Source organism: Ochlerotatus camptorhynchus, unplaced genomic scaffold (genome assembly GCF_037179485.1).
Source record: "Ochlerotatus camptorhynchus isolate MF236.1 unplaced genomic scaffold, CSIRO-AGI_Acam_v1.1 ptg000261l, whole genome shotgun sequence".
Taxonomy (NCBI): domain Eukaryota; kingdom Metazoa; phylum Arthropoda; class Insecta; order Diptera; family Culicidae; genus Ochlerotatus; species Ochlerotatus camptorhynchus.
Window position 1 is genome coordinate 662,866 of NW_027040751.1, and position 17,341 is coordinate 680,206.

The window sequence follows — 17,341 nt, forward strand, 5'->3', positions numbered from 1 at the left end:
TTTGTCTCTTTTCTCATCATTCGACCTTCTCTTCATTTTCTTCGCATTTTAAGCTTATTGCTTATCGCATATTAGCTCATTACGTGCTCTCAACTTAGTGTTCTGGACGCACTTCCACAGATTTCAACTTATTTGAGAGCTTTCGATGCCTGTACCATTTTTGCATTAATGTAATTGTGTGGCAGGTACAATCATACTCTATGTCCAGGGAAGTCGAGAAATTTTCCAACCCGGAAAATTCCTAGACCGGACCGGGAATCGAACCCAGCCACCTCCAGGATGGTCTTGCTTTGTAGCTGCACCTTTACCGACTGGGCTAATGGATGCCCCTATCACCACATTATTTAAGCTGTGTTCCATCTGGTGATTTTTCACTTAAATTTGACACTTCGAAAATAAATTAATATGTTCGAAAATCCCTATGTTGTTGATCGGCCGTTTTTCGAGAAAGCGTCTGTCAAAGTTGATTCCTTGCCTGTCAGAAATAAGTCTGCTGGAATAGCAGGTTTATTTGAAATTTTTCCAACTGTCAAATTTAAGTGAAAATTCACCAAATGGTGACACAGCCTTAGTTGCGTATGATGCACACTTAGAAATAACTAATTTTACACGAGACGTTGTCCATATTAGACGTAAATCATGGAACGTAAACAAACATTTCATGTAAAATTAAGTGTTCTCAAACCGAAACATAAGCAAATCGACGAAGAGCAGGCATGGAAAATCATTTGCATTCATTTCGTTCATTCATTTACATTCATTAACCTCTGACTTTTTTGTTCAACAACACTCCGCAAAATGATGTAAAGAGCTTTTGTAGGTTTTGTTAACAAGTCAAATCCGTATCTCTTATGCATGACGAAGCAGAGCGAACAGAATCCACTACTGTTTTTCAGTGAATGTATTTTACATTCACTGAAAAACAGTAACAAGTTCTGCCCGCTGTAGTTCATGATGCATAAGAGATACAGTTTTGAGTTATAACCAAAACTTGTAGCTAATAACAAAACCTACAAATGTTCTGTACATCATTTTGCGGAATGCTGTTGATCAAAAAAGTTAGAGGCAAATGAATGTAAATGAATGTATGAAATGAATGTAAATGAATGTATGAAATGAATGTAAATGAATGTATGAAATGAATGCAAATGATTTTCCATGCCTGACGAAGAGAACGTTTCATTGAATTGATTTTCTTGATTCTTTCAACTGATTCTTATGTCAAAAGGGCCGATTACATGTGTCGGTCTCAGGGAACCTACATTTACATGACATTTTCTTAGGGTGTGGGTTTATCGGTGCCACCGACAGGTTGATTATGGCAGCAAAATCTCGAGCTTGTTCACATCATTCAGGTTACATACAGTGTGAGTGTGCGCCCCCTTGTAACCTCCAACAATTCATCAACCCCTAGTTCACCCTTTTGGTAAAGATCACGGGCTCGTCGAAGGGGTAACAAAAAAAATGAAATGACCTGCCTGTTGTAGCTTAGTACTTGTACTTGTGTATATCTGCTGCAACGCGATAAACTGGATTTCTGAATGCGTGTTATGATGGCAAGGGGTGTTTTATTAGGATGCAAATGTCTTTAATGCAAAAATTGATTATATTATGCTAATCCGTAATGTCCCGCTGATTTTCTTTGGAAACCCGTGGGCGTCATTTTGCGAGAATTAACATGGTCTTCGTTGCGAAATTGAGATTTATATGGCATATTATGATTATCTTAATACAAGATGAATGAGTGTTCATTGGATGTAGTTCAATGTCCAGTTAATTCGCATGATTAAATTTCGCTGCCAAATAAATCCTGATTATCTCTCAATTGGTCAACAAAAACGAACCAAAAAAAGGCTAATCAGTGACAAAAAGCTAGTGCGAACAGAGATGATGTGAGAACTTCATCACTTCGCAGGAGAGATGAAAGTAAATTGCGATTTATTTCTGCTGTTAATGAGATCGGTCCCGCTGTTGTTGTTTTTCTTGTTGTTGTTGTTGTCCAAACGATGACGGCGTGATGGCGAACGTCAACTGCAAAAGATAAGCCAGTCGAGTTGAGAGGCGCGCGGTAATCCAAGTGAAATGGACCATTGTTGTTATCAATTGGTACTTACCAGCTGTTGAGCTGTCTCTCCCGTTTACAAATGAGTTGACTAGCGTCAGTCAGTGGTTTTGATTTGACAAATTATTTATGAAGCGGTTTATTGTGTGCTTGAATGTCTTATCGTATTCTATTCTTTCGATTCATCTCTTTGGGCAAGTATTGCACTGTGTTTGATTTTGTAGCATGGCCGAACGGGCCAGTAAAACTGTCTGCGTTGTATTAAAAAGGGTTCGTGGATCTTTCGGAAGTGTATCGGAAAGCCGTTTGTTCAATATTTTGATGAGATCCTTCACCGCACTGTGGCTTGGGAGTTTCATATTTGAAATTTAATTATTTCGTCAACCAACGTAGACTAGTACATATTAGAATACAGTTTTGTTTTCTTAAATTTATTTATTTATTTCGTCAACTTTGGACAAAAGGTTAAAAGTATAATTTTTTCTTTAATAAAAATTAAGCAGTGTCAGCTTGTTTTAGCTTATGCCGAGACATTGTAAAGTCAATGGTTTCGCAGTATTGATTGTAAGAGGCCATCATGCGGTTTAATGGCCCGTATTTTGCACAACTTGTGCGATGATGTTTTATGGCAAATAAATTTCGATTTCGGAGTTGCCGAATAGGTGCATGGAAATTTAATTTTGATAAAAGTTCTGTGGAGTCAATGCGCTACGAAACGATATCGTTTACAAATGAAACCATTGCATATTCACGACGCTCTTTTAATGTTTGTATGTTTATAAGCATGCAGCGTGCTTCATATGATGGAAGAGGAAATGATGTCCAACCTAATTTACGAAGAGCGTATAATAGAAGTTGTTTTTGTACGGATTCTAATCTTTCTTCGAGCGTGATTGAAAAAGGAGACCATACAATGCTGCAATATTCCAGTATTGACCTCACATAGGCGATATATAGTGTTTTAATTGTGTATGGGTCCTGAAAGTTATAGCAAAAGCGCTTGATAAAGCCTAGCATGTTATTTGCCCTACGAAAGTTAGTTTAGAGTCTAAGATAATTCCTAAATCCCTAACTCTTTCACATTTTTCTACATTTTGATTTCCTAGTGCAATTGAAATATTTGAAGTTGTTCTTTTCCTGCTAAATGATATTAAGTTACATTTTATTACTTTCAATTCTAGTAGACTTTTTTTGCACCATATGTAGAAATGTGTATTTCATTCCGGACTATATGGATATCTTCTTCATTTCTTATTTCCAAAAAGAGCTTCATGTCGTCGGCATAAATAAGCAATTTAAGTTTTTTGAGAATGTCGTTTACGTATAGAATAAAAAGAAGAGGTCCCAAATGAGAGCCTTGGGGGACGCCTGAAGTGACTTGAATTGGACTCGATTTCTTTCCGTTGAATTTAATTATTTGTTGGCTGTTAGTTAAATATGATTCAAGCCATTTTGGGAGCCCTGACTCAATTCCAATTTTTTGCAATTTAAAAAGTAGCATTGGTATGTCTATGCGGTCAAATGCCTTGCTAAAGTCTGTATAGAGAGCTTGTACGTGGTTTCCATTATCCATTGCATTCAATGAATAGTCTATAAATTCAAGTAAATTTGTCGAGGTCGAGCGACCCTTGAAAAAGCCGTGTTGCATGTCAGTAATTCTATTTTTGATTTGGAGAAATAATTTTTCGTTGACAATTGCCTCGAAAAGTTTAGGAATGCAAGAGATAATGGCTATACCACGATAATTACGTACGTCAGATTTTCGGCCAGATTTAAAGATAGGCACTAGGAATGAGCTTTTCCAAGTTTTTGGAAAGGTTCCAGATTCCAGGGACATATTAAAAATCCAGAACAATGGAGCAGTGAGTTCCATTGCTAGACATTTAATAAATACTGGAGGAATTCCGTCAGGTCCAGGACCTTTTGAGGCATCTAAATCTTTTAAAGCCTGCAAAATATCCTTCACTTGAAGTTGATTGAGGCCAATGTCCCTTGAAAATTCTGGAAAAAATGCAAAATAATCGCGGTCGCGATCTTCTTCAGAAAATCAGAAGATTTCTTGAAAAAAATTTGCAAATAGATTGCAGTTTTTTTCCGAGGAAAATTGTCAGATTTTAATTTGGTTTTTACGTAATTAAAGAAGTTCTTTGGACAGGTTTGTTTTTTATAAATTTTATGTGCTTTTTGCTTCCGATTTTTCAAGTTTTTTATTTGTCTGTTATACCAGACTGGATTTTGTTTGTTTCTGTTGCGTCTTTTTTTCTTCAAAGGAATTTATTTCGAAAATATTTCTGTTAAAATTTTGTAGAACACGTCCATACCAATTTCGACATTTCCTACATTCCTTAAAATTAATTGCCAATTGACACTGTTTAATTTAAATTTTATTTTTTCGTAGTCTGCTAATTTGTATTCAAAGACTTCTTCGTATTCGCAGTCGTTGGGTCTTTGGTTTTCATGCACAAATAAAGAATATACAATTGGTGTGTGAAATGCTTCATTTTTCCACAGTGGATTTAATGATTCGGTCACACAGAAATCTTCATAAATATTCGTTAGTAAAAAGTCCAAATAGCAATTTTGTTGGTTTTTGATGTGGTTAATTTGGTTCAGTCCTAAATTGGCAGTTTTGTCAAAAATGAACTGCAATGTTTCATTATCCCCAACGACAGGTTTTTCTGTGCGGTAAGGGTTAATAGTTTCCCCTTTTTGAAATTGGCGATCGTCTCATCTTCATCGTATTCAAAAGCATTGAAGGGGTTCTCATTTCATGTATCTGAATAGATTTGTTTTTTTTTTATATTGGTAACAATTTTCAGAGTATTTTTTGTTATTGTTGTTGTATATTTCTAATCTGTGAATCTTAGGCCTTTGATAAAGATGATAGTTGCAATGAAGCTTTAATGAAGGTCTAAGACTGCTTATGTTTTATATCGGTCAAAAAAAGTATGCCATAAAACATAATTGTATGTTTTGTTTTGGTTTTATTCTGCTGTTATAAGTAGTGATACAGAAGCACCTTACGGCTACCGTAAAACTATGAAGTCTGAGTTTTAATTTAGTAGTCATAAAACAGTTTTATAGACGACTTGACGGCCTAATTTTATGACAAGCACACAAAGCCGTAATACAACTACAGGCTGCAAGGGATGCTCTGATAAAACAATGATAAAATAAGAATAAATCTTCCAAGCATTTAGATTGTTACTTGGGCATGGCATGTTGAGAGATTGAGGTCGTGAGCTCGGTCGTGAGAGCAAATTTTCTCTCTCAAATTTGAATTTTTTGGCTCTCTGGGAACTGGTAGTAAAGCAGGTAAAACTGTATGGGGAAAAATCATTTTTAATTAATTGTAGCTTGTTTAACAATAATTTCCGGGAAAAAAACTGAACGACAAAGTCTCTAAATAATTTCTTTAGGTTGTCGTTCACTTTTTTTCACTTGAATATGTACCGAAAGCGAATTATTCCCACTCTTCTCAATTTCTATATGGAGATTTTTATCACTCCCTACCAGTGGAACAGCGTCATCTCTGTGGAAAATGGTCGAACAAAATGATTAATTATGTACTTCTGAATTACATTGGCGCAGCTAATAGGGGAGCCAAGGGGGCCAGGCCCCCCTCCAGAATTATCTAGCCCCCTCCCCCAAGAATTTTGGGTGTTTTTTTTATACACCGGTATTTTGTTAAGCAGCTGCGAGGTAAATTTTGATTTTTTTTTGATTTTTATGAATGTCTACTTTTCTTAATGTTATAGACTAGAAGAAACAATTTCGAGAATCTATATTATAACGTTATTTTATCAGTTCGGGATTTTTCTTTAACGTAAAATTTCAAGGACTTCTAAGAAGTTCAGGGAAGATCGTAAAAATTAACAAAACTTAGTAGATATTCTGAGAACTTCATAGAGCTTCAGGAAAATTCCCAAGCAACCAAAAGTTCCGCATTCAACGATAAAGCGCTAGTTCCATAAATTTCAAATTAAGTTCTGACAAGTTCCATAAAGTTCTAACAGAACTTTCAAGTTCAAATAAAGTTTTGATAGAACTTTCAAGTTCCATAAAGTCCAAATAAAGTTCCGGCAGAACTTTCTTCCCAAACAACCAAAAGTTGCGTATTGCAGGTTAAAACCTACTTTCAAATTCCATAAAAAGCATGTAAAGTTTCAACAGAACTTTCTGGTTACTTTAAAAGCTATAGAAAGCACGCGAGGCTCCAAAAAGGTTCCGAAGGGTTTTCTTAGCAACTTAAAGTTCAAACAAAGTTCCAAAAAGCATCCGTAAGCACTTCTTAATTACTTCAGGCAAGACTGAAAACATGGCCGCAAGAAAGTTCGGAATAAATTCCCAGCGGGACTTCTTAGAATTAAACAAAGAGCAATTTCCCGGATTCAAACCCGTGTGTTGTATCACTTTTGGCGCAGTGGTTGGAATACCATGCGGGCAAACACCAATTTAAAATTCAACAAGGTGATATGTTTCGTATTCAAGTCAGTCAGTTGGCACTGAAAACTCCAACAGTCGGCGGGCCAACAGCTCACTTTAATATATCTCAGATGGCGTAGCGGTTCGTGCTGGGGCTCTCACGCAGAAGGACTGGGTATAATTCTTCAAACAGCTCTAACATTACTACTAATGCTGATAAATCAATATACTTTCATACCTGCCTTTAGGAGAAAAACTTTCATAAAGACCTGACTTTAGAATTAACTTTCATAAAAGTGCGAGCTTAAATATAAAATTGGTACAGTGGACAAAAACCTTTTTTTAACTTATTTTCTAAAAGTGCCGTTCAAGCTCCACCAGAAGTTGCTTAGAATACTCTTCAATTATGGTACCAAGTTCTTATAACGACTTAAAAATGAGGCCGGTTAGAATACTATAGACCACTTTCAACCAAGCTCCTTAAGCGACAATTAGCCTTTTATCAGTACTTTTCGTTACTTCGGAGGCGAACCAGCCTAAGGCTGAAAGCCTCCTAAATAAAGCTAAATTAATTAATTACTTTTCGTTACTTGTGTTCGTAGAAACTCATGGAAAAGTTCAGAAAATTGCGTAGAAGTGGGAACTCAAATTAAGTTTTGGAATCTTCGTAGAAGTTAAACATTATATAATTTCTGGGAACCTCATTATTAATCGGGGATATTCATATGATTTCAGGACACTTTTTTGAAACCTCATGAGCCTGGAATGGTTTAGTGAATTACGTACAAGTTCATGAAATTCTTTCTATATGATGAACTTCGCGAAAAATCGACGAGCAACGTAGAAGTGTAGCAAACATTGTAGAAGTTTTGGAAATTTCGTAGCATTTTGAGGAGCTGCATAAAACTTCATATAAGTGCAGATAATTTTGTAGAAGATCTAAAAACAGTTCAGCAAACTTCCAAGATCTTCAGGGATCTTTATTTCAGTTTAAGGAAGTTTGGTGCAGTTTGTCAGAGAACTTTCTACAAAAAAAACTCAATGAACTTCTTGGAAGTTTTGCGAACTTCGTTAAATTTCAAAGAACTTGTCCAAGAATATTTGCAGATGATGGAGGTCTTTCTAGTTTAGTGCAGTTTTGAACCCCTTTGGATACGGTTGTGTTTTAAGTTTGCTCTGTGTTTTGTGCGCGCGTTCGCTTTCATAGTTTTCGGCTGCATTTGCCGGATTAGCGCTGGCACTCTGCCTCCCGAACGGTTATACGCGTGTGATTAGCTTTCCGGGAAGTTTTAGAATTGAGAAAGAAAACGTGATTCATCATGTTTGCAAGCATCAGACGAGATATCGCTATCTGCGTTGTTTGATTTTTTCTCCCGGACCTGAAATTTGTGGCATCGCGATCGATAATTTTTAATTTCAGCCTATTTACGCGCTGTAAACGGTATTCCGCTCATTGGATCTGTGACTCAGTTTTCCGTTGCTTTTGATTCCTTCGGAAGTTAAGTATTTTCTCCTGCGGGAACGGAAAAGTCGGAGAATATTCTTGTTGTGCGGCAGATGATGATGATGACATATTATAATCTGCTAACTTTATTATTTACATTTGAATAATGATTTACCCTATCCTATGGTATACCTTCTCTACTAACATAATTCCTAAATTCCCGAGACATTTGTGAGGGGTCGTAGAGTTCTCTGCATCTCTCTTAAGTAAATGTTGGACTAACATACCTTTCCTATCCCTACCAGTTGTAAGGACGTAGCCAGGACAATCCTTAACTGTTGGAGCGGGATATGTCTATCTGTCCAGTAATAGATATCCGTCTTGCTCTTAATAGTTTTGAATTCTTACCACCTACGATATTGTGCATCTTGTTCGATGCTAATGCTAATGGGAGTCTTTCTAGTTTAGCGCTAATTTACAGAATATCCCTTATGTTGGAATAATGATTACGTTCCTATTTTATAACGTACGAAGGTATTTGTTAACGCCGGTGAAAGCAAACGCAAACGGAAGCTGTCGAAGCTGAATGATGACTATGAGTGATGACAGCGCTTCGTGTTTTGATTTGCGTTGTAACGTACGCTCAGTGGTGTGGGTTCGTACATGCATATTTCGTACACGCACATATTTGGTGTGCGCGTTTTCTTCCAACATGGAGATTAAAAACTACCCAAAATTAAGTACTCTTCCCTCAATTCCCGGGTTCAGCCCAATAACCCAAATTTGAGTAAATTGCATATAGTAGTTTCCATTGAACACCGGCAAAAAAATTGCATACTCTTAAGTATATTCTACCCAAAATTAAGTTTAACTCACGTAAATTTTAGAATATGCAATTTACTCACAAGTAGCTTATAGGGCTGAACTATATCGTTGGGTCAAATCTCTCGTTCCTTTTTTGACAACAATAACGAGTGCAAGTTAGGGGCTCATCTCAAAATCAAGTAAAAAGAACTCAAATTTTGGCTAGTATTTTGACGTAGGACTACGTCTGTGATTTCTATATGGGGGTACACCCTGTGAAAACTTAAAATGGAACATGTAACAAAATTATGAACGATTTTGAACGTTAATAACTCAGCTGCCCCTGGACGACTTTCAATAATTTTATCACCAATCGAACGGAAACATTTCTACGCATCTGATAAACTTAAGACTTTATCATTTTTCAAAATGTCACTTTTGAAAATAGGACGAATGTGCACTTGTTGCTATGCGATTTTCCTAACACAGATTTCAAAGTTGAATTCTATCCGGTCTCACCAAACGGTGTTTATTCAATCACCGCGTGGTGAGTGGTGGTGAGTACACAACGAAAGGCTTCCCGCAAGCAGCTAGCTGTCAAGGCTGCCCTCAATCGCTGATCGGATTCAGTGTGTGGTGGTGTCCGGTCGTCGGCATATCAGCAGCAGCAGCAGCAGTGCTTTCGGCGCGTGGCGTTCAACATTGTTCTCCAGTACATAAGGACCACCATAAATTTGTAAAAGAGTATTTTTGGACATTTGCCAAGGTCATCAACCGGATGTCAGTTCCCATATCAAGATAGAGCAAGAATTAGGACGTAACAGCTTTTGTAAACAATGACTACTTTTGATTATGTCTTGAAAGTGAAAGCTCGCCCACGCAAATCAACATCACCGTCAGGTAATGTAAAGGCCGGCGCACAATAGATACGTTTTCAGGTTTTTTGACAGTTAGCCCATGTATTATCTGTCAAATAATCCGAAAACGTATGCATTGTGCGCCGGCCTTAAAACTTCTCCTACCCCGATGGTAAAGTTTGCGTGGACGTGCCTTGAATTCCTAAAAATAATCGAGAGAAGTCATTGTTTACAAAAGCTGCTACGGCTAATTCCAGCTCTATCTAGATATGTTTAAATCTAACATACCATGTACTTTAAGGCAACATTGGGGGTGAAATTTCAAAAAACCAAAGTCGGTTGCTGCATGAAAGTGGCCTGATTTTGATCCAGAGATAATGAATTTTAATTCTTAATACGCGAATCGATATGATATTTTTTTACGTATCTGTCAAAATTAAGACTTAATCACAAAAAAAATGTCACTATTGAAAATTGCACGGATGTGCAAATGTTGCTATGATAATTAAAATTATCATCGATTGCCTACGAAAAGCGATTTCCCTAACATAGATTTCAAAGTTGAATTCTATCCGGTCTCACCATACGGTGTTAATTCAATCCCCGCGTGGTGAGTGGTGGTGTTCTCCAGTACACAACGAAAGGCTGCCTGCAAGCAGCGAGCTGCATCCCACATGAGCATCCATAGAAGGAGGAAGAAGCCGCACCGCTAATGATCGGAATCAATAGCTCTTCGTGAGTCGCTGTGGGCCATCTATGCCAAGCGCGTTATACTAAAGAGTATAAACAGAGAGAACCCCGCTATAATTCCTATTCCTACACAAAATACAAGCTTCTGCTGCAGTTAACAAATAAGATTTATTATATAAGACCACGTATTCCTACGGCATCATTGCGTACAACCCCATAACGGTGTCCCTTGTAGTTTTTTTTCTCCATGAACGATGCAGTTCAACGTTGTCTCTTGGCAAACCTTTTGTCGCTGTTCTATGTCTCCATAAATTCCAAAGAGTGAAGGGGGTCTGGTCGAAGGTAAATAATATCTTCTCTCCGTTAAGTTTATTCGGTTGAGCCTGTACAAACGAAATAATTATAAAACAAAGGTAAATTTAATTGAACTAAACGTTAACTTTCTTCATTAAGAAGTAATGATGCTCCAAAGAGCGATCCAACCCTGGTAAGGGGTCGTGGATTAAAGCTCGATTCAAAATAAATCTGGACGCACGGTTTAATACACCACCGCGCCCCTGGTGGTTGGAACAAAAAACGTTTGACAGGCATTTGTTGATGTTTCATTGACGAAGAAATTGATAAAAAGTTTTTCTCGATTGATCGACGCATCCCGAAATTACGGATCAAGGAACTTGAGAAAAGAAAATTAATTGTGCACAAACATCTAGAGAACCCTTCGTTGTCTGCCTCAAAACTAGCAAGAGTGTTAAAATTTCCAAAGCCAACGGTGAGTCTTGTAATCAAACGTTACAAGGATACTCTGAGTGTGGATAGAGCACAGCGCATCTATCATAAAAGTGACACTAGGAAGCTGATGAGAAAGGTGTTGAGGTACGTGAAAAGCAACCCAGGTGTCTCCATACGTGATTGGGCAAAGAAATACGATTCCAACTTTTCCACCGTGCGTAACATCCTTTCAAGAGAAGGATATAAGTCTTTTTGTGCCAGTAAACATCCGAATCGCTCCCTGAAACAAAATTTAGTGGCCTAAAAGCGAGCACTATACGAACGAGTTTTGACGAAATTTGATGGCTGTATTTTAATGGATGACGAAACATATGTCAAAATGGATTATAAACAAATCAACGGACGAAAATTTTACCTGGCAACTGGTCGTGGGGATGTCCCTTCCAGGTATAAATTTGTTTTTGCTAATAAATTTGCTCGGAAACTAATGATTTGGCAAGGAATCTGCAGTTGTGGCCTTAAAACCAAGGTTTTCATCACATCTCACACAATGAAGTCGAAGGTTTACATTAAAGAGTGTCTGAAAAAGCGGATTTTACCCTTCATTCGGCAACACAAGACCAACATTATGTTTTGGCCGGATCTAGCCAGCTGCCACTACTCTAAGGAGGTACTAGAATGGTATGCTGCAAACAATGTTAATTTCGTCACCAAAGAGATTAATCCTCCGAATTGCCCTGAGTTCAGACCGATCGAAAAATATTGGGCAATTGTCAAGCGAAAACTTCGAGGATGCGGTAAAGAAGTGACAAAAGCACAACAAATGCGTTTAAAGTGGAATAAGTTCGCCGGTACAGTGTCACCAGCGACTGTGCAGATCATGATTGATCACAAGTAAAGTGCGACAGTTCGTTCGAAACGGTGAAATGTAATAACTTGTTACATATCGTTTGAAAGCTGAATAAATACCCTTTTGTTTGACGTTTTGATCAACCGTGTATGTTGTTTAATTCTTGAGTTATGATAACTCACGCATTCAGTCCAAATTAACTTTGAATCGGGCTTTAGGACTATCAAAACGGTGGACGACGAATGTGTGGGCGGGTTGATGATCCGGGGTCCAGGAAAAGTCCCTAAGCCCAAGCAACATTGCAATGAAGTAATGAAATTGGGTTGTTAGCGGAATGCTAAATAAAACAGCAAAAGGGTTTATCTTCCATTTAATTCCACTTAATTAATTTTTGTATCCATGACAGATACGTATTTCGACTACAATGTGCAGCCTTCATCAGTGGGAAGAACATTGCAAATTGAATAGAAGTTTTAAAGCATTCTACAGGTCTAAACCATGGTCTTCAAAACCCTCACAAAGCCCACATTTTTACTTGGGAATGTCTTAGAAAATACAATGAATATTTGATTTTGTATTTTTCCATCAATTTTTACATCAAATCCTACACATGAGTGAAACAAATCTTTAAATCCGAAATGCCCACATTTGATGATGTTCCATTTATAAATGGGCCATGCTTTATGTACCGATTTGAATGAGCGTGGCAAAGCATATTGTTGAATCAATCTTGCTTTCTGAGAAACGGGGAAGTTGCTATGATCAACTTTCCTATGGAAACTATCTTGCCTTTGCATTATCTATAACTACTCATAAGTTTTACACTAACCGGTTCACTCCGTCACTGAACCTTACGACCGACGTAACTTAAGTGGATAAACAAACTGCTTGACGGCGTGGCGCACATGGTACCACAAACACCCCCACAGCGAACGGACCTCATCGCAACATTTCGTCAAAGAATAGGAAAAATCAACAATCGATCGTTCCGAGAAATAGGAATCCCCCTCCTATGAAGGAAAAACCTAAACATGTGCGAAGAAATAAGATAAACTTCAACCTGACTGCCGGAGAGCGCGTGGGAAAAGTGAACAAACACATCTGCGGGCCGGCAGCCAAACGTAGGTAATAGATGATTTCCTCGCTAGTATTATCTACCTATAGAATTGGGATGCAAAAATAGTCAAGGTTAAGCTTGTGGTGGAACGAAATTTTATGGAGTCTTGATGCGCGCATCGCGAGTGCAACTGTGTAGCTCGGAAGCACGTGCCTATCGAGAGAGCGGTATGTTATTAAGCTTTAGTATGGTCGTAAAATGTAAAATGGGCACCATTTGATGAGTGGATTAAAAGGCAATCTGGTTTGTAATTGATGAAAGGTCAATGGCAACGGCAACTGACTGACGGTTAGTTTTGAATTGTGATTGTGGCGTTGCAAGTACACTTAAAATTACTATTTTTACACGTGACGAAATTCACATTTGACGTTAATCATAGAACGTAAACAAACTTGTCATGTAAAATTAAATGTACTGAAACCGAAACATATGCAACTAGTGCCTCCCTTAGCTCCGTCGGTAAAGGCGCAGCTACAAAGCCACACCATACTGGAGGTGACTGGGTTCGATTCCCGAATTTGGAAAATTTCTCGACTTCTCTGGGTCACACAATTATACTAATGCAAAAATGGTACAGGCATCGATAGCTCTCAATTAATAACTTTTGGAAGTGCAGGCACTAGAACACTAAGTTGAGAACACGCAATAAGCTAATATGCGAGTTTGATAAGCTTGAAATGCGAAGAAGAAGGACGCAACTCGACGAAAAGTGCGTTTGATTGAATTGATTTTCTCTAGCATTTTCTAGTCTCTTTCAACTGATTCTTCGCTTGCTTTTGTCGGTCTCAAAGCACCGACATTTTCATTACTTTTTCGTACTGTGTACATCTGAGTGCAATCGATTAAATTCTGAAATTACATTCTTTAAATTCCATCAAACATGGTATGAATGTACACAACTCCGCTCAGTGATCAAATGAACGATTGTTCCTAAAAATAGAAACAACCTGTGGTCTTAATTGATCGCTTCTATTCATGCTTCCTCTCTGAGTCATTAGTAGGTGCTAATTTCCGCTCCAGCTCCATTATCATAAGTATCTATGTATACTGAATGAAATTCATTCATTCGTTTCCAGTCAAAGCGATTGCAATTGCATTCTAACCCGTATTCTGCATATGATAAAAATCACCTAGCATCAACCAGTGCACCATTCTCAGATGCACCCATTCAAGATTGTATCAATTGATTCGAAGCGAATCGTTCATTCATTGTTAGTAGACTAAGTAGCAGTTTTTTCTGCTGTCAATGTCCGCCGCCAGTAGATACCTCGAGTAGCTATAACTGAACGATTTGTACTACCCCAATATAATCCCATCAAGTTCGGTTTGTAGGAATGGACCGGGCGGAGCCGAGTTTGATGGATGGAAAACCAGGAGACAGGTGTAGCGCGTACCATTACTCCCTTACTTCTCCCTTTTACCTACCACATTTCAATGATTCCGCGGATGAATGTTTACTCTCACGATTCAATTAGTTTCATCCGACCGACAACATGATGACAAGTGTGAGCGCCGCTTTTTGTGCGATCCCGCGATGCGGCTACCGTTTAAATGAATGTTGTGTTGTATGTTTACATTTCCAGATGATTTCCTGCGAATGACAGACTGCTCCCCGTGATGGGGATAGGGAAATATGATTCATACAGTTTGATTGATCGTTGGGATGGCCGTAGAATGCTAAAATAATTCGTAGATTAAGCGATAATTGAAGATTTGTACTAATTCAAATCTGTATTTTTCTCCTATTCCAGTGAAGATGTTCAAATCGAAAAACTCCTCAGCGGATCCTTCGCCGACACCAATCTCGCGGGATGAGCAGTTGACAGCGCTGAACCTCAACACAACAGCAGCAGCAGTAACATCACATAGCAGTAGTACCAACAACAGTCCCTCTCCAACAGCCACAACTCCAACCTCGAATAGCAACAGCAACAAAATGAAAAATGCCACCCCTATCAACAGTAGTAGCAGTAACAACAACAACCACAACAACAGTAGCAAAAAGACACCCCACGGGAAGCATAAAAACTCCAGCGAGGACAGCGATGTGATTGGGGACCTGATAGGGGACTACGGCAAGTGGCAGTTTGTGATGACGTTTCTCCTGTCGCTGTTCCAGGTGCCCAACACGTTTCACATCTACTCACCCACGTTTCAGGTGCGTTGTGTTTGCAACATGTTGTTGCTTATAATGATGGTTTGAGGGGTAATGGGTGTACCGACATACGTAGTTGTATTGGCTGGGGCTAGGCTAGGGCCGAGTTCAAATCATTGCATTTTCCCGATGACAGCGAGGATATGCATTCGCCTGATACAAATTGATGTGTGAATATGTGTTTAGGGGATATGGGGGCAAGACCATACGGGGCGAGTTGGGCCACTGTTCGTTTGGGAATATTACCTATTAGCTCAATCTATTTTTTTTTTACAAAATTGTTGAAAATGCTTCTAATATGCATTATTTGTCAATTATATGTCTAAGATACACCGTTTGAAAAAATCATGTAAATTGTAGCGAGATATAGCGCACCTAAAATTAATGCTAGATTTGGCATAAATTTACGCAATATTTCGTTTAAATTTAAGTGTAATATCGCTTAAATTAGCTATATTGTATGCAAGCTTGTATACTCAAAAGCTAGCTCAAAAAGTAGCTCAAAATTAAAAGAGGTGAGATTTTACGCGATAGTTAAAATTCAGAATTTTTTGTGTGTAATGATGGAAGCCTCCAAATTTCTAAAATATTAGAATCTATGCAGCCAACAAAACAAGCAAAACCTGTCAAAACGTTAACTTTTACCTGAGTGCTCATTTTGCCCCGTATGGTTGTTGATCGGATTAAAAACTGAAATTATTCAAACATAATAGTTGAATGAGTATATCATATTTTATCCATATTTTGAACACTGTATATTATCAAATATATTCCAAAGCATGAGTTGATCACAGCCATGCATTCATGAATGTTTTTCATGATTTATGATGTGTTTCTCTTAGGGGGACCATATTGCCCCTATCTACCCTATACTGTTTCCAATGAATATTAATCACAATGTGTGGCATGACTCATTTATGACGGTAAGCTTCAACTCGGATTAACGCTTAATAACGACTCTGTTTGGATGATCTGCAAAATGTTGGCTTTGAATCATGTTGATTAACTCTGAAAAAAAAAAAATCAAAGCAGCCTGTCATTCTTGATCGGGATTTGATCCGAGGATAATACCGGTTGGAGCTTACCACATATGTAAAGGTGCATCCAAATGCAATATGAAATTTTTAATATGTTTTTTTAGTTCATAATCTATACTTTCCATCATCCATTATCAACATTTCAACAGACAAATAGGGTAAACGTATAGGTTAAGCGTTTGAAGAAATATTCCCCTGTTTATTGTGGTTGTCAAGTGCATTTCAAGTATTATAATATTATAAACCATTTCAAAACCACACCGTTTGAAAAATTCATGTACATTTCTGCGATATATGGCACACACGTGTTTAACACTAGATTTAGTGTAAATTTACACGATATTTCATGTACATTCAGGCAAAATTTCGCATAAACGAGCAGTGTTGCATGCAAGCTTGCATACAATGTTGTTGTTTATGCGAATATAGTTTAAAATTAAACGAGGGAGATAAAATCCGGATTTTTTTTTCTGTGCATGATAAAACCAAATGTTATAAATCAACAATATGATCTACTCTTCTATTATCCCCAAGACACGATTTATCCTGATACTAGCGCCACTAGTGACGCGAAAGGTGACTGTTACATTGTAAATAGAGCACTTAGAAGTTGACAGCTCAAAATCAACAAGTCTACACACTAAGATTATTTTACCGAAATCTGTGAAATTTTACCGAAATCTCAACAGCTGAACGTTCGGTAAACAGTTTGGTGATTTTTCACAGATTTGCTGTGATTTTTCACAGATGTTCGTTTGAAAAATTACAGGAAAACTGTGATAAATCACCGAACTGTTCACTGAACGTTCAGCTGTTGAGATTTCGGTAAAATTTCACAGATTTCGGTAAAATAATCTTAGTGTGTAGGTATAGAAAATAACACACAGTTGAGTAAAATTTTACTCAGAATTGTGAAAATATTCCTGTTTTAAATTATATTACAATTTTATTCAAACTGGAGCTTATGGCAAATTAGAATAAAATTTGTAATAGGAAACTAAAACCATCAATTGTCCAAAATTAACAATATTTAATCTTAGATCACTTGAAAAACCGACTATCGATCCGAGGGCCGAGTGTCATATACCATTCGACTCAGCTCGACGAGATCGGAACATGTCTGTGTGTGTGTGTGTGTGTGTGTGTGTGTGTGTGTGTGTGTGTGTGTGTG

General features: G+C 37.7%; 1 protein-coding gene across 4 annotated transcripts in view; it reads left to right on the forward strand.

Annotated features, from left to right (window-relative positions):
- The window catches only part of LOC135705191 (organic cation transporter protein), a 139,240-nt gene that overhangs the window by 94,056 nt on the left and 27,843 nt on the right, over positions 1-17,341 (forward strand). For 3 of the 4 annotated variants that reach the window (XR_010517828.1, XM_065226793.1, XM_065226794.1), the window contains exon 2: positions 14,730-15,136. Coding sequence is in view for 3 of the 4 variants with exons in the window: in XM_065226793.1 (XP_065082865.1) it covers positions 14,730-15,136 (407 nt within the window). In the remaining variant the exon portion in view is untranslated. The remainder of the gene's footprint in view (positions 1-14,729; positions 15,137-17,341) is intronic. The other variant, XM_065226795.1, reaches the window with a different exon arrangement.